The 18520-nt window shown below is 42.8% G+C and overlaps 1 protein-coding gene across 9 annotated transcripts in view; it reads right to left on the bottom strand.

Annotated features, from left to right (window-relative positions):
- The window catches only part of TRIO (trio Rho guanine nucleotide exchange factor), a 372439-nt gene that overhangs the window by 107322 nt on the left and 246597 nt on the right, over positions 1-18520 (bottom strand). For all 9 annotated transcript variants that reach the window (XM_019951041.3, XM_073802019.1, XM_073802017.1 and 6 more), the window contains exons 19-21: positions 18050-18164; positions 15399-15514; positions 12009-12131 (exon numbers count right to left, since the gene is read on the bottom strand). In XM_019951041.3, the coding sequence (XP_019806600.1) occupies positions 12009-12131; positions 15399-15514; positions 18050-18164 (354 nt within the window). The remainder of the gene's footprint in view (positions 1-12008; positions 12132-15398; positions 15515-18049; positions 18165-18520) is intronic.

Below are 18520 nucleotides of genomic sequence, written 5' to 3'. Positions count from 1 at the left end.
CTTCACCTGGTAGATGGTCAGTCACTCTGCAAAATGAACAAGAGGATGCTCACTCAGGACGGCCTCTACATTCCACGACTCTCCTCCTGTGAAGGCCATAGGTAGTGCTTACAGACACCTCCCGCCTTACGCTTGTTTAGTCTGTGTCCCCAGTTAGACCGAAAGCCCTTTTAGGGCAGCAGCCGTCTGAGATTTTCGTTCTCCTGGAGCCTATGTGGCTAAGCCCCTGCCGCCGCCCCCCACCGCCCCCCGCAGATACGCAACCAAATCCCTGATGGCGCAGCATCACAGCACGCGCTCGTTTCTTCTTTAATTCTCAGTAGACCCGGGGGAAAAGCCACGACTAGGGAAGCTGCCTTCATAGAGGTATTTTAAACTTAGTCCCTGTTTTAAAACTCTCTCTCAGAAATACACTTATTTCATTTTATATGCACATAGAAAGATCTTTAAGTATGACTTTCCTACTTTTATAGCTACGGATAACCATAAAACACTGGTCCGACAGACAGATGGATAGATGGATACATACATACGGCAGTGATTTCACTCAAATCTGACTCTTCAACAGATTTTTCGTCACATCCGTTTCACTCATTATCTCACGCATTACGACTTACTACTTGTATCATTTGTTACCATTTCATTTGGCCCTTAGGCTTCCTTCAACGTTCCCACTGGCACTTCGTAGGAGTACAGTTACTCTTCTGCTACGGAACCTGCTTTTCTCACTTAGGCTTTAACTAGAAAGTCTTTATGACTAACACTCAGGAAATTGACTTTAAAAATCCCCCAAAGGAAGGAGGTCAGGGTTCAAAACCTGGATAAACTATCTTACTTTGTACAATAAAAGTTTTGAGCAGAGTTCACTAGGCAGCCTGCAGAGCCAGCTGTGAACATCCTCAGACTCTACACGAACGCCCCCCAGGCTCCTCCACAGGGTCCAGCTTGCCCACCATCCCTCCAGGCTTGCTGGCCTCCGCCTCTGTGTACCAGTGCCCCTTCCACCCGGAATGCTGTTCCCCTGGACATCTCCATGGTTTCTTCACGCTTTGCTCGAATAAAGGCCACTTCTCACCGGCCTCCCTAACCCTCACGACTGCCACGCGCCTCCCTCACCCTGTCTGCTCTGCTCTGCCCCACAGCACGCCTCACCCTCCCAAGAGGTGTAATTCACTTGCTAAGATCACTGCCTGTCTCTCTCCTGGTTAGAATGCACCTGCCAGCAGCCAGGGACATTTGCTTCCTCTGCTCACTAGTATGTCACACACCTTCTACGTGTCTGGCACATGGTGGCCATCTACCAAATATTTATTGAGATAATAAATTAACATTAGGTCCTTTATGCAAGTGTGTATACACCTGCAACTTTAATGGGAGTGGTAGTTACTTTTAACTGGCATGAAAACATACTTTACAAAAAAACTACAGGAAAACAGAACTCCAGAGATATTAATACCTCTGTGAAAAATACTGCTATTGCAAATTGCATAAAAGCTGTTTACTGGAGAAAGTCAGCCAAACAAAACACTCTGAAAGTTTTTAGGGCCTTCATCTTGTGTGGATATGAACTCAAGTAGAGTGAGCTAAAAGGAAAATATCTGTCAAACAAACCTTCTGACTTGTGATCAACATGATACCTTTCTGGTTAAGACAAGCCCAATTATATAGCAAGGAAGTAAGAAATCAAAGCTTCAGACTTGGAAGCATAAATTCCAAAACGGATTTAAGTTAGAAACATTATTAAATTTTAATATCAAAGAGAATTGACATGGCTGATACAGGATTTTTAAAAAATCAGGTTGCCTAAAGAAGGTTTTGCTGTTTACCAAGATATTAATCTTCTGAAAAGCACGGGGAAGTTGGGTTTTACCACCATTTAAGCATTTCTTTTCCACTGTCATGAGTGACATCAGTGGAGGGCACTGCAAACAGCTGACCCTTGAACAACTCAGGGGTTGGGGTGCTGACCCCTGCGCCTCACTTCTCACCCCGCCCCCATGAAGTCCACATCCGAGGCTTCAATGGGACCAGGCAGTACTATAGTACGTATTTGTTGACAAAATTCTGAGTATAAGTGGACCCGCACAGCTCAACCCCGTGTTGTCCAAGGGCCCCTTAATCTTTAAGGGGTTAAGAAAGTTATTTCATGCTTTAAGCAGTGGGGACATAGAAGTGAAGATAAAAAAGATAATGCATCTTACCTACATTAAAACAGAAAACAAAAGCCACCAAGAAACTAAAGGAAGATTTTCATATATGTCAAAAACTCACCACAAAACAGACCTAGCTGCAAGCACGTGACGCCGACAGGCTGAGTCTATGAAATTAGATACAGAACAAAAGGTTTCCTATAGGCAAAGGCTGGTAGATCTATAAATCTTCCCTTTGCAAACTTCATTTAAACAAAAATGCTCATCAGATAGTCAAAGGCTTCTTGAGGAGACCTGCCGAAGCCTCTCTATCAAAGATGGCAACCCTCCCCTCCCCCGTGGCTTTTTCTCTTATTTAACGTGTGTGTATATATATATTTACTCATTTATCACGTTATTGCTCGTTTCTCTAACTAGAACGTGCAATCCATGAGCTCTGCACCAATGAGTGGTTCCTGGTATATTGCAGAGGCCAATAAATAACTGAGTGAATGAATGGTGCGATCAAAATTAAGTAGGATGAACCTGCTAATCCATGAACCTTTTATAACGGTGTATTTTTAACTGGTATTTTTATTTATTTATTTTTTTGCGGTACGCGGGCCTCTCACTGTTGTGGCCTCTCCCGTTGTGGAGCACAGGCTCCGGACGCGCAGGCTCAGCGGCCACGGCTCACGGGCCCAGCCGCTCCGCGGCATGTGGGATCTTCCCGGACTGGAGCACGAACCCGCGTCCCCTGCATCGACAGGCGGACTCTCAACCACCGCGCCACCAGGGAAGCCCCTTAACTGGTATTTTTAAAATGCATTCACAGAATTCAACATTCAAAAGGTACAAAAGGACACGAAGTGAAAAGCCTTCTCACTCCACATTCACCTGTTACCTGTATCAGCTTCTTGTGTACCCCCCCGGAGATGTTCTATTATACACAAGCAAGTGCGTGTATGTATGTGTGTATTTTTCTCCCTTCCCTTTTTTGCATAAATGCCTATGATAAGCACTGCGCGGCACCTAGCATTTTCGTTTAACAACTCTTGCTTATCCTTCACTATCAGGACACAGTTGCCTCCTTGTTTGTATAAGAGATTGTTATGAAAGCAGATTTTCATTTTTGAAGAGTATAAATATAATCTCAACAACCTCATCTTTACGCATAATCAAGGGACTGGAGAAAAATAAAGGCAGACCGAACGTTGAAGTCCACATGCTCACGAGAGCTTTACTCATCATGTTCTCAGGTAATCAGAAACCCAGAAAGGATGCATATTCAATGGTCTCAGACACTTTCTAGCAAAGTAAGGCACTTGGCATGGGGGACAAAGTTGTGAAGGTCTTAGTAAGGCAGTGGGTTTCAAACGTGAGTGTGCATAAAAACCACCTGGTGAGCTTGTTAGACATGCTCCTTTTCAAGCCTTGCTCCCAGAGAGTCCAAGTCAGTACGTGCCTGGTGAGGACAGAAATCTGCTTTTAAGGAAACACCCATGGTCTGGATGCCGGTGGTGCTTAAAAGCATTCTGAGAAATTACTGCCTTGAGTTGCAAAGGAATCAAGCTGAGTCTTAATCAGAGAGTGAGGAGAGGTTTCATTTCCATGAACCCTAAAAATGTTACAATACTAATTATGTAACTACTGAACTGGAAGATGTCATGTCAGAACGAAGGATTTTCTACGTAACAAGAGAAAAATGACTTCTTAGAAGACGCTAAGACAGAGGGACAGAAGGCTAGCAAGAGCATTATTTCAACACGAAAAACTGAATGATGTCGCCAAGCACCAGGGCAGACGCTTTCTGATTAAAAGAAAAGGAGCCAGAAACCAAGGAAAAAAATGGTAAGAAAAAAACCTGAGAAGTGCTCTTTTCAAAACCTATCAGTTCCTCTTAGCAAAACTAATTCAGTATATACCCAGCAAAAGAAACAGCTCTATTTGGGAAACAGAAAGATCAGATGTCACCTTTGATTTCAGATGCTTATTTTTAAAATAAAATACAGGCAAAAATATGCCTGTTACTGCTCATTCTTCCCAAAACCACAACCCAAGTCTGAGGAAAAGGGCAAACTAGAAATAATGGAAAAATCCCTTTGTACGTGCTCCACTGGTGGCACAAAGCTGCCACGCTACTCAGCTCTAGATGACGACATTCCCACCACAACCTGTGCGTGGCATGGCATCCCCTGGAGCTGGGCAGTGAACAGCTGTCTGGCTGTACGCATGGCTTGCAGAGTGCAGCATCCCTGGAAATTTAAGTCAGTGCAAATGAGCAAAGCTTAAATCTACCTGAGTGTATCTTAGGCATTTTCTTACTATCTGTAACCAAAGGACATTCAATGAAACAAATATAAATCATATAAGGCACACAACAACTGTATTTATTATCCAATCATTAACAAAAAATAAGAATTATTCGGCCAAACATGTACTGCAGCTAGAGGAAGGAAAAGATACGATCCTTACCTGCAGAGGTACGACAGGTCAGCTCCCCTTAACCGAGCGGGCGGGGGCCCCCTCGGAGCGTTCACGGCCCCTCTGGGTGTGGCTCGCCCTACCCAAATGCTCCTGCTGCCAGGCCTCCCCACTGAGCCCCGCTACACTGTGTGTCCTCCAGAACAGAGAGCAGGGGTTCCCACAGCCCGGCACTGAGAGCCTGAATGGAAAAGGTACACTTCCAGCTTGGGATGGAGGGGAGCTGAGAAGAGAGCCCCGGGAAGAAAGAACAGCGGGACTCAGAAGGTGTTACAGAATGTATCAAAAAGGAAAAATAAACATAATACAAAGTAGCTGTTGTCACTCTAAACGATTTAAAAATTCCCCACGGATATGTTTTCAAAGCCAAGTTAAGGGCCACACAAGAAATTCAATCTTTTTACTTTATAGGAACATTTTTTTTTTTTTAGGAACACTTTTTCTTTTTTTTAAGTTTTAATTTTATATTGGAGTATAGCCAATTAACAGTGCTGTGATAGTTTCAGGTGCACAGCAAAGCAACTCAGCCATATATACACATGAGTCCATTCGCCCCAGACTCCCCTCCTATTCAGGCTGCCACATAACACTGAGCAGAGTTCCCTGTGCTATACAGTAGGTCCTTGTTGGTTATCCTTTTTTAATATAGTAGTACATATACACCACTTCTTTCTTTGTTGTTTTTTTTTCAATATAACCTTTTATTTTATTTCTTTTAACATCTTTATTGGAGGATAATTGCTTTACATTGTTGTGTTAGTTTCTGCTGTAAAACAAAGTGAACCAGCGGTACATACACATATATCCCCATATCTCCTCCCTCTTGCATCTCCCTCCCACCCTCCCTATCCCACCCCTCTCGGTGGTCACAAAGCACCAAGCTGATCTCCCTGTGCTATGCGGCTGCTTCTCACTAGCTATCTATTTTACATTTGGTAGTGTTCATATGTCAATGCCACTCTCTCACTTCGTCCCAGCTTACCCTTCCCCCTCCCCATATCCTCAAGTCCATTCTCTACGTCTGTGCCTTTATTCCTGTCCTGCCCTGCCCCTAGGTTCTTCAGAACCTTTGTTTTTTTTTTTTAGATTCCATATATATGTGTTAGCATACAGTATTTGTTTTTCTCTTTCTGACTTACTTCATTCTGTATGACAGACTCTAGGTCCATCCACCTCACTACAAATAACTCAATTTCATTTCTTTTTATGGCTGAATAATATTCCATTGTATATATGTGCCACATCTTCTTTATCCATTCATCTGTCGATGGACACTTAGGTTGTTTCCATGTCCTGGCTACTGTAAATAGCTACAATGAACACTGTGGTACATGACTCTTTTTGAATTATAGTTTTCTCAGGGTATATGCCCAGTAGTGAGATTGCTGGGTCATATGGTAGGTCTATTCTTAGTTTTTTTAAGGAACCTCCATACTGTTCTCCATAGTGGCCGTATCAATTTACATTCCCACCAACGGTGCAAGAGGGTTCCCTTTTCTCCAAACCTTCTCCAGCATTTATTGTTTGTAGATTTTTTGATGATGGCCATTCTGACAGGTGTGAGGTTACCTCATTGTAGTTTTGATTTGCATTTCTCTAGTGATTAGTGACGTTGAGCATCCTTTCATGCGTTTGTTGGCAATCTGTATATCTTCTTTGGAGAAATGTCTACTTAGGTCTTCTGCCCATTTTTGGATTGGGTTGTTTGTTTTTTTGATATTGAACTGCATGAACTGCTTGTATATTTTGGAGATTAATCCTTTGTCCATTGCTTCGTTTACAAATATTTTCTCCCATTCTGAGGGTTGTCTTTTCGTCTTATGGTTTTCTTTGCTATGCAAAAGCTTTTAAGTTTCATTAGGTCCCATTTGTTTATTTTTGGTTTTATATCCATTTCTCCAGGAGGTGGGTCAAAAAGGATCTTGCTGTGATTTATGTCACAGAGTGTTCTGCCTGTTTTCCTCCAAGAGTTTTATAGTGTCTGGCCTTAAATTTAGGTCTTTAATCCATTTGGAGTTTATTTTTGTGTAGAGTGTTAGGGAGTGTTCTAATTTCATTCCTTTACATGTAGCTGTCCAGTTTGCCCAGTACCACTTACTGAAGAGGCTGTCTTTTCTCCACTGTATATTCTTGCCTAATTTATCAAAGATAAGGTGACCATATATGCATGGGTTTATCTCTGGGCTTTCTATCCTGTACCACTGATCTATATTTCTGTTTCTGTGCCAGTACCACACTGTCTTGATTACTGTACCTTTGTAGTATAGTCTGAAGTCAGGGAACCTGATTGCTCCAGCTCCATTTTTCTTTCTCAAGATTGATTGGCTATGCGGGGTCTTTTGTGTTTCCATACAAACTGTGATATCTTTTGTTCTAGTTCTGTGAAAAATGCCATTGGTAGTTTGATAGGGATTGCACTGAATCTGTAGATTGCTTTGGGTAGTATACTCATTTCCACAATGTTGATTCTTCCAATCCAAGAACATGGTATATCTCTCCACGTTTGTATCATTTTAATTTCTTTCATCAGTGTCTTACAATTTTCTGCATACAGGTCTTTTGTCTCCTTAGGTAAGTTTATTCCTAGGTATTTTATTCTTTTTGTTGCAATGGTAAATGGGAGCGTTTCCTTAATTTCTCTTTCCGATTTTTCATCATTACTGTATAGGCATGCAAGAGATTTCTGTGCATTAATTTTGTATCCTGCAACCTTACCAAATTCATTGATGAGTTATAGTAGTTTTCTGGTGGCATCTTCAGGATTCTCTATGTATAATATCATGCCATCTGCAAACAGTGACAGTTTTACTACTTCTTTTCCAGTTTGGATTCCTTTTATTTCTTCTTCTTCTCTGATTGCTGTGGCTAAAACTTCCAAAACTATGTTGAATAATAGTGGTGAAAGTGGGCAATCTTGTCTCATCTCTCATCTTACGGGAAATGGTTTCAGTTTTTCACCATTGAGAACGATGCTGGCTGTGGGTTTGTCACATATGGCCTTTATTATGTTGAGGTATGTTCCCGCTATGCCTACTTTCTGGAGAGTTTTCATCATAAATGGGTGTTGAATTTTGTCGAAAGCTTTCTCTGCATCTATTGAGTTGATCATATGGTTTTTCTCCTTCAATTTGTTAATATGGTGGATCACATTGATTGATTTGTGTATACTGAAGAATCTTTGCTTTCCTGGGATAAACCCCACTTGATCATGGTGTATGATCCTTTTAATGTGCTGTTGGATTCTGTTTGCTAGTATTTTGTTGAGGATTTTTGCATCTCTGTTCGTCAGTGATATTGGTCCGCAGTTCTCTTTTTTTGTAACACCTTTGTCTGGTTTTGGTATCAGGGTGATGGTGGTCATGGTGGTAGAATGAGTTTGGGAGTGTTCCTCCCTCTGCTATATTTTGGAAGAGTTTGAGAAGGAGAGGTGTTAGCTCTTCTCTAAATGTTTGACAGAATTCACCTGTGAAGCCATCTGGTCCTGGGCTTTTGTTTGCTGGAAGATTTTTAATCAGTTTCAATTTCAGTGCTTGTGATTGGTCTGTTTATATTTTCTATTTCTTCCTGGTTTAGTTTCAGAAGGTTGTGCTTTTCTAAGAATTTGGCCATTTCTTCCAGGCTGTCCATTTTATTGGCATACAGTTGCTTGTAGTAATCTCTCATGATCTTTTGTATTTCTGCATCGTCAGTTGTTACTTCTCCTTTTTCATTTCTAATTCTATTGATTTGAGTCTTCCCCCTTTTTTTCTTGATGAGTCTGGCTAATCAATTTTGTTTATCTTCTCAAAGAACCAGCTTTTAGATTTATTGATCTTTGCTACTGTTTACTTCATTTCTTTTTCATTTATTTCTGATTTCATCTTTATGATTTCTTTCTTTCTGCTAACTTTGGGGTTTTTTTGTTCTTCTCTCTTAATTGCTTTAGGTGTGAGATTAGGTTGTTTATTTGAGATGTTTCCTGTTTCTTAAGGTAGGGTTGTATTGCTATAAACTTCCCTCTTAGAACTGCTTTTGCTGCATCCCATAGGTTTTCGGTCGTTGTGTTTTCATTGTCATTTGTTTCCAGGTATTTTTTGATTTCCTCTCTGATTTCTTCAGTGATCTCTTAGTTATTTAGTAGCATATTGTTTAGCCTCCATGTGTTTGTAATTTTTACAGTTTTCTTCCTGTAATTGATATCTAGTCTCATAGTGTTGTGGTCAGAAAAGATAATTGATATGATTTCAATTTTCTTAAAATTACCAAGGCGTGATTTGTGACCCAAGATATGATCTATCCTGGAGAATGTTCCATGAGCACTTGTGAAGAAAGTGTATTTTGTTGTTTTTGGATGGAATGTCCTATAAATATCAATTAAGTCCATCTTGTTTAATGTATCACTTAAAGCTTGTGTTTCCTTATTTATTTTCATTTTGGTTGATCTCTCCATTGGTGAAAGTGGGGTATTAAAGTCCACTACTATTACTGTGTTACTGTCAATTTTCCCTTTTATGTCTGTTAGCATTTGCCTTATGTATTGAGGTGCTCCTATGCTGGGTGCATAAATATTTACAATTGTTATATCATCTTCTTGGATTGATCCCTTGATCATTATGTAGTGTCCCTCTTTGTCTCTTCTAATAGTCTTTATTTTAAAGTCTAATGGGTCTGATATGAGAATTGCTACTCCAGCTTTCTTTTGATTTCCATTTGCATGGAGTATCTTTTTCCATCCCCTCACTTTCAGTCTGTATGTGTTGCTAGGTCTGAAATGGGTCTCTTGTAGACATGATATATACGGGTGTTGTTTCTGTATCCATTCAGGCAGTCTGTGTCTTTTGGTTGGAGCATTTAATCTATTTACATTTAAGGTAATTATTGATATGTATGTTCTTATTACCATTTTCTTAATTGTTTGGGGTTTCTTATTGTAGGTCTTTTCCTTCTCATGTTTCCTGCCTAGAGAAGCTCCTTTAGCATTTGTTGTAAAGGTGGTTTGGGGTGATGAATTCTCTTAGCTTTTGTTTGTCTGTAAAGGTTTTAATTTCTCAGTCAAATCTGAATGAGATCCTTGCTGGGTAGAGTAATCTTGGTTGTAGGTTTTTCCCTTTCATCACTTTAAATATGTCCTGCCACTCCCTTCTGGCTTGCAGTTTCTGCTGAAAAATCAGCTGTTAACCTTATGGGGATTCCCTTGTATGTTATTTGCTGCTTTTCCTTTGCTGCTTTTAATATTTTTTCTTTGTATTTAATTTTTGATAGTTTGATTAATAGGTGTCTTGGCATGTTTCTCCTTGGATTTATCCTGTATGGGACTCTCTGCTTCCTGGACTATTTCCTTTCCCGTATTAGGGAAGTTTTCAACTATAATCTCTTCAAATATTTTCTCACACCCTTTCTTTTTCTCTTCTTCTTCTGGGATCCCTATAATTCGAACGCTAGTGCATTTAATGTTGTCCCAGAAGTCTCTGAGACTGTCCTCAATTCTTTTCATTCTTTTTTCTTTATTCTGCTCTGTGGTAGTTATTTCAACTATTGTGTCTTCCAGGTCACTTATCTGTTCTTTTGCCTCAGTTATTCTGCTACTGATTCCTTCTAGAGAATTTTTAATTTCATTTATTGTGTTGTTCATCATTGTTTGTTTGCTCTCTCGTTCTTTTAGGTCCTTGTTAAACGTTTCTTGTATGTTCTCCATTCTATTTCCAAGATTTTGGACCATCTTTACTATCATTACTCTGAATTCTTTTTCAGGTAGACTGCCTATTTCCTCTTCATTTGTTTGGTCCGGTGGGTTTTTACCTTGCTCCTTCATCTGCTGCTTATTTCTCTGTCTTCTCATTTTGCTTAACTTACTGTGTTTGGGGTCTCCTTTTTGCAGGCTGCAGGTTCGTAGTTCCTTTTGTTTATGGTGTCTGCCCCCGGTGGCTAAGGTTGGTTCAGTGGGTTGTCTAGGCTTCCTCGTGGAGGGGACTGGTGCCTGTGTTCTGGTGGACGAGGCTGGATCTTGTCTTTCCGGTGGGCATGACCACATCCGGCGGTGTGTTTTGGGGTGTCTTTGAACTTATGATTTTAGGCAGCCACTCTGCTAATGGGTGGGGTTGTGTTCCTGTCTTGCTAGTTGTTTGGCATGGGGCGTCTAGCACTGGAGCTTGCTGGTTGTTGAGTGGAGCTGGGTCTTAGTGTTGAGACGGAGATCTCTGGGAATGCTCTTGCCGAATGATGTTACGTGGGGCCGGGAGGTCTCTGGTGGACCAATGTCCTGAACTCAGCTCTCCCACCTCAGAGGCTCAGGCCTGACACCCAGCCAGAGCATCAAGACCCTGTCAGCCACACGGCCAGGTACGTGGGGAGTTTCTTGCCTTTTGGGAAGTCTAAGGTCTTCTGCCAGCGTTCAGTAGGTGTTCTGTTGGAGTTGTTCCAAATGTAGATGTACTTTTGATGTATCTGTGGGGAGGACGGTGATCTCCACGTCTTACTCCTCCACTATCTTGAAGGTGTCTCCTCAGGAACACTTCTTTTTACCCAAAAATTATTATGCAGCTTCATCATTTATTTTCTACTCTTAAATGTGAATTAATTTCCAATTTTTTCTAAAACCTTAACTCTATCATCAAAAACAGAGGTGCTCCTGAAAACAGTACATAGAATGTATATTCAAAACTTTGCAAAACAAAAAACAAGAACACCACAGGTTGAGAAGGGAAGCCTAGAAGCCTCAAAATTGTTTTGAGGTAAAAGAAGGAATTAGCCCCTGCAAATATTTTAATTGAGAAAACATTCATGTCAGCGTGTGAATTCTTACACATCTGCTTAAAAATTCACAGTCACATGTACTGCATATGCCATAAAGATGTATTTAATTCAGCAGAAAAGTGAAAATGCCTCCAGTTTTATAAGCCTATGAACAGCCACTGACATAAACTCTGCCAACTATAAAACCCAGACAGCTTCGTGACTGGACGACTGGGCATGATGCTACTGCAGCAGTTTTCACTGTTCAAGACAAGGAAAGGAAACACGCACAGGATCCGTCTAAGTCAAGCCGGGAACACCAGCGTTCCATAAAAATAGCAAGTACTCAGAAAATACTTGGAAAACCGAATGAAAATAAGAGAAGAACGAAAAGGACAAAGAAGAAAGAAAAAATAAAGGAAGGAGGTGGGAGGCACTTCCAGAAATCAGAGGCACAAGAGAAACAGAGAAACGAAGGGACAAATGAGGACAGTGTGAAAGGCCTTAGAATTACCACTAAAGTAGGGTCTAACAGTCGATCTGGTTCACCCCGTTCCTCCCATTGCATAAGGTATTTCTTCAATGAAATTTTTAGGAAAGACCTCTTTTACACAAAGTATCCTGTTTGAGGTTATCCTGGAAACACGCAGGAGGCACGCAGGCACTGAGCCAATGCAAGCTCACCTTTGCCGTGATCTGGAAGTCCTCGTGCTCCTTCAGCAGCTCCTGGGTGTGCTGGATACTCGAACCTGTGGAGGTGTGTGTGGAAAGGTAGAACTCCCCGCTGTCATGGATCCACTCCAAAGCCTAGAGACGGAAGGAATGGAAACAGGTTCACGGCTCAACGTCAGTGAAGCAAGTCCCAATACCTCAGTATCTCATTTAAACGCAAAGTCACACTCCCAGGCGCATCAAGGAACACTCCCTCAAAGAGAGATGAGCTTCTGAAACATGTATCTTAATTCCAAAATTAAAAGTTGACATTCTAGAACACTGTAATCATGTCACTTAGGCATCAATGATAACAAGCTCAGGAGTTTCTTATAAGCATGAACCTAAAGGGCCATAAGAGTCCAGTGAATAGCCTCCCTCAAGAATACTGAGAAAGTGTGGGGAACGGGAGGTCTGAGACCCTCGCATTGCTGAACACTGAGACATTCGCGTCACAGGGACTTGACAGCCTTCCTGGGATGATCTAACTTAAAACAGGAAAAGAAAGCAGATGTACAATGTTCCTATTCCTGCCTTCAGTGAGTTCTGAGGTGTGCACCCACTTCACTGGCCTTCTGGGGGCTCCTACAGAGCGTCATTATGCATAAAGATGCTCTGGGGAGACGCTGGCAGAAGTGGCTTAACCTCCCAGATGTAGGAGAGAGATGACCCCACCCGGTAAGAAGGGGGCCGGCAAGGTCCAGACTGCAACAGAAGGACACATTCTGACTCCTATTCTTTCATGTTTTTAGATGGAAGCCATTTTTTTCCTTCTATGTGCATAGATCTGAAGTGAAATCTTACTTAAACATAAACATCTGAAAAAGCAACACTATGGAAAAGAAACATAAAAACATGGGAGCTTTCATATCTGCCCTTCACAGTATCTTAGTCGTCCGCTGTGATTTGCTGGTCTTGGAACAGAAACATCACCGTCTCTATTAGATACTTCACAGCATTTATGGTATTTTAGAAGAAAAAAATGAAAAGGAAACCACGACCAGGATTACTTACCATGCAGCTTCCTGGCTGGGAATTTACTTTCGTTTTGCACAAGCATGGCTATCCCATCTCTGAAACAATGCTGCCACTGACAGTGCATCAAGGCAGAAAGCCATTTGGGTCAATTTATTCAAAGGTCCCTACTTCCTCCGTTCACACAGCGAATCGTGCCCAAGCACCCTCTATGCAGGCAGGTGCTGAGGGGGGCGCTGGGGTGGGGGAGGCTTGGGCCCTGCCCTTGTGACCATGAGGGACCCGCAGGCTGAGAAGGGATGGGCTCAGGAGGAAAGGGGCCCTGCACAGGGGGAGGCTGGAGGTGAGGCTGGAGGGTGACAGGGGGCCCTCGGAGGCCGCAGGCCTTTGGACTTTGGTCTGGAAGTGAATGGGGCTGCCACATGGAAAAGGGACTGCAGTGGAGAGTGAGCGAGAGAAAAGCAACACCGGTGGGCAAACCAGTCCAGGGGGTTCATATGAGGCACGGCTAGGCTGGTACCCGTGATGGCTCTGGGGGCGGAGGAGAGGGCAGATGTGCTGCATCAGGCCCCGATGAAGGGGTGAAGCTGGGAAGATGAGGGAAAGGCGGGAATCAGGTAAGATGAGGGCGGGGACACGGCGGACGGGGAGTCCCGGGTCCACTTCTGCTTTGGTTAAGGCCAAAGTGGAGAGACGCAAGGAGGGAGCTGGGGTTTCTACATCTGGAGACCAGAAATGGAGGTCAGGGCTGGGAGACACCAACAGTGAGAGCTAAGGAGAGAGGAAAGAGAAACAAGAACAAGCCCTGAACTGAAAGCCAACTTTCAGAGGCAGAGGTAAGGGAGAGGGGGCACAGACAGCCCGGGAGGAGCAGCCCCGAGGCAGGAGGTGCCCAGAGCAGAGCAGGGGCTGCAAGTCACCTGCCACAGCCCACCCATAACTCGGTATTTACTGTGGGATTGTTATCGTACAGCACAGAAGCCAACCCTACAGGGCCGTGGGGCTGACGGGCCATCATCTGTAACGGCAGAAACTGAAGGATTTTATTTTCGGCATGCGAACTGGCTTTAGGAAAAAGCAACAGCGTATTCCATTATTTTTCTCTGTCAAGGGCATTATTTACAATTTTGTTCTCTGTAGCTGAATGACTCCTTGTCTTTCAACAGAGAGATAAACAAAGACGTGAGAAAAGATTATGAAAGAGTCTCTAATTAGAAATAAAATCAGGACCCCATAAATCTGAAATACGGTTAGATTATCCTTAAATAAAATGTTAAGAAAATGGAATTTAAACATTAAAAAATACTACCGCTTGCCACCCCTGCTGGGAACGTGGTAACTGCATCTGGGAAAGCCAATCAAGACAAGGGAGAGGTCGGGTCAGGGTGCCAGGTTCAGGGACCATGAACTCCTGCTTATGCCCTGGGACACCGAGCTGCTCTCGGCAGCAGGCTGCCCAGTGAGAGACTGACATTTACCAAATTAAACAAAATATGTTCCCCAAGTGAGAAACCTGTGCTGAGGAAAATGTGATCTTTCTTGAGCTAAACGGATTTTATCGAATGCCTACGCTGCATCAGGCACATGTCAGGTTTCCAGGTGGATCCAGAAGACAGAGCAGGTCACACGCGGACACCAGGGACCGGCAGCCCTGAGGAGGCCCCGGGGACGTGGTGCATGTGAGGTGACTCGCGGGGGCTTCTGAGAACAAGCCTTCTCCCTCCCGCTCCCTCCTGACCCTCCGAATTCTGGACTAATGGGCACGGATTCCTAGGCTACTGTTAAGGCCAGAGAGAAGTGACAGGCATCTTCCTGTCTGAGTTACAGTCAGACAGACTTTACCCTAAAATGATCTCCACGACTGGCCATCGATCCCAGAATGACTTCCGGCAGGCGGGGGAGGGGAGGGGGACGCTGCAAACGTACCCTCTTGAGGTCCCTGCCTTAGCCAAATGCGTGACCTTTTTTGAGTATACTGAATTCTGAGAAATTCTGCCACATTTCTTACTTAATTTTAGCTCAGTTTATCCGAAGAACACAATTTTGTCTTGAAGATATAAGGACGCCAACATGGAAAACTGCCCACCGTATTATCTTACAGTGACTTAAATCATCACGGCCACGACTGCGCGCACTTCGCTGTCTTAACTGTGGGGTGACAGCAGCTCGGCAGAGCTGAATGGCACACACGCTGAGGCCAAAATCACCGAGTAACACACTTTTACGAGGCTGGGGGGTTTTCTGGCAACACACGGTCAAGTAAAAGGCAAGGCTGTTCTGATGATCAGGGAGTGGTTTTCCATCTGCTGCCACGTCAGAAGCTGCCCGTCTCACGACGGAGGCCTGGGCGCGGGGAGAGGGCGCCGGGAGGGCTGTGTGATGGCTGACCTGCTTGGCGCTTCGCTCAAAGACCACGTACTGCTGGCACTGGTCCAGCCGCCGCTTCCTCATGGTCCAGTAATGCAATACCCTGTTCTCCCGCTGGAAGAGTTCATTCAAGATATCTGAGAGAATGAAGAGAAAGCCGCATGTTGGCGCTGGCCATCAAGCACAACACCCACAAAATCCCATTCTTTTTATTTAAAGACATTTTAATGCAAAGGCCGTGGTGAGCCAGAGTATATAGTCACTGAGCCGTACGGCCTGCCTGCCTGGCTCCTTGACACTCCTGTCCAGACCCCTCCTCGTTCTCCTACTCCAGTTTACACTTACGACTGACATCACCCGACCCTCGAGTTGGCCTCTAATCCCTCAGGTCGGCTGGGTCAGTGGGAGAGCTACTGAGTCCCCTGCTGGGGCAATCTGACAATGGCTGGAAAAACACCAGTAGTAGATGTTTTGTGCAAGACCATGAGAACCTTCCTGCGGAAGGAATTTAGTATACATCAAAAGATGTCAGATGAAACAGTGGAGTACTAGAAGAAAACGATGGGGGCTTTAAAAACAAAACCAAAAACATAAACCCTTAGGAGAGGGAAGGAAATGAAGTTGAGAAGCATGAACCTAGAAAGGAAAAGTTAAAACAGCAATCGGATTACAAGAGAATTAAAAATCTCATAACCAAATAACCACCGCCATAAAAATAGGACACAAGTAAAAAGCCAGGAAAAACTATTGGCAACATAGAAGGTGGATCTAACTTACTTAATAGTCAACAGGAAAATATGAATAATCTGTTAGCAAAGCGAGCAAAGCATATAAACATGGAGGTCACGATTATATGAAATGAAATATGGCCACTAAAAATACAGAAACGTTTCGTCTCACTCAAACAATGAGACCAGTTTACACCACTCCCTGGCAGGGACTACGCTGCCCAGGGCTAGAAGGGACAGAGGAAACCTGTGTGCCTGTATTATTGGGGGAGGAAAATGGAGCACAACCCCTGCAGAGGTCACCTGGTGACAGGTAACGACACTGAGTGGTGCGCACCCTTGAACCAGGAATTTATCTTTCAGATACGGTGCTGGCACAAGCTCTCGACACAATTTGTACACAGATGCACACACACTGAGGTGCTGTTCGGAAAAACTGGCAGCAATGTATGAGCCCATTGATTAGGGGTCAGATTAAATCAATTACAAAGTCGCCATGCTGGACGTTAAAAGTAACAGAGCAGATCTCCAAATTCTGATATAGAATGAAATTATTACTAAGCGTAAGAAGAAAATTGCAGGGGAATATAGTCCCACTTCAAAAAAAAAATTAGAAAGCCAGATGGGTGAGTTGAAGCTACACGTTTGTATCTCTGCATATTTCCATTTATGTGCACAGAAGGAAGCACAAAAAGGTCTTCACAGTGGTTACCACTGGCAAAGGAATTTAGGTAATTTATATACATTTGTACACTTTAAACATTCTTTACAGTGAGTCTGTTTTTACTCTAGAAGTTTACAAAGTAAACAGATAAAAAAACTTCAGAAAAAGATTCCCTGACTGAAATTGCAAATCAAATAAGTGGTACCTGGAATATAACTTTATTGGAAAACTTTAAAAATAATAACCTCTCCACAAATATTTACCGAGTTCCTCATAGGCTGAGTACTTTGTGAGAAACAGGAGCCTGCGAGCAGCATGTACCCGCCAGCTCACTGGTTGGTCCTGTTACATTATCTTTGCTCGACTGAAAAGTGAACTAGTTTAGTGAAGCAAATTAGCGCTGAAATTTGAAGCCTGTCAAAAAATAAGCTACCACTTAAATGAAAGGAAAACGAGCGTAAGTCTTTTCTAGTCTCTTATTTCCGTAGCCTCTGCCTGGGGCAGGACTGAAGCTCAGGTGAGGATTAAAGCTGATAGAACAGGGCCTGAATACCGAGACTGTTTTCAACAATTCTCCTCATTTTCTGAGGACCCACTTCCATGCCATTTCAATTAAACTTGTAAAAAAATTTATGATTAAGTTTAAAATGATGTATCACCTAGATGCATTTTCACTGCAAAATATTCAATCAGAATTCTACAGCATAAAAATCATCAGTACCCTTAACTTCCACCCATGACAACCCTACTTACACTTTAGTGTAATTGTTCCCAGGTCTTTTTCTATGCGTGCGTGCGTGCGTGCGTGCGTGTGTGTGTACGGTTTTGTACATTTTTAAACTCAAATGATACCCATCTATCTATATAACATTCTTTGGCAATTTGCTTTTATTAATAATGCTTTAAGTATATAAAACTGATACATTATGGCAATGAAATGGGTATATAATTTTTGTGATTTAAACTTTTAAAAGTATTTGGCCTGTAGCTAATTCTGGCTTTCATTTTTTCCCGATTTATATTTTCACTTACTTTTAACGAAACAGTCGATGCCAATAAATATCCTGAGCATGCTGCATTTTCTCCCTGTTTATATTCTTCAACTTTATTCAATAAATTATCAAGCTATGTATCTGTTTAATATTTTATTATTAAAATAAGATAACTTAGGAGAACTTTAATGATATGAAAAGGACATTCCAAATGAAGCCCTGGACCGAGATTTTAGAACACGTCTTGTCAAGCTCATCCGTCAAGCTACGACTCCTAGGTGTACTCACTTTTCACTTGTTGTTCAGGGGCTTTGATATGTGTCACCATTCCAGGCATGTTCACGCTGTTCCTGTGCAGGTATTTCAGGAAGACATCTGCATTCCTCCTAGCAAGCGTGCAAGCCTAAGAAATAACGCAGAGCAACGTGTTCATGTGACTCATACAGACATGCATCTTCAGTGTATAAGGATGACATCACGTGGCTCTAACATAGGTCTTAATCTAAAGCATTCATCTGGCCAATCTGTGTCTGGAGAATACATAGGCTAAATCCTATTTCAACTTAAAAAAAAATCTCTGTCTTGGAGCCCTTGCTCTGCTGAACCCAGCTGCTATGTTGAGAGCTGCCTCACGGTAAGGTCCAGGTGGCCAGACACTGAGGGTGACCCATGGCCTGCAGCCCGAGCGGAAGGAAAGCCCTTCCCCAGTCGAGCCTTGAGGTGACCACATCCCTGACCAACAACTTGATCACAGTCTTG

Source organism: Tursiops truncatus, chromosome 3 (assembly GCF_011762595.2).
Source record: "Tursiops truncatus isolate mTurTru1 chromosome 3, mTurTru1.mat.Y, whole genome shotgun sequence".
Lineage (NCBI taxonomy): Eukaryota > Metazoa > Chordata > Mammalia > Artiodactyla > Delphinidae > Tursiops > Tursiops truncatus.
Note: the sequence above shows the minus strand (reverse complement) of the source record. Positions and strands in the feature narration are given on the sequence as shown.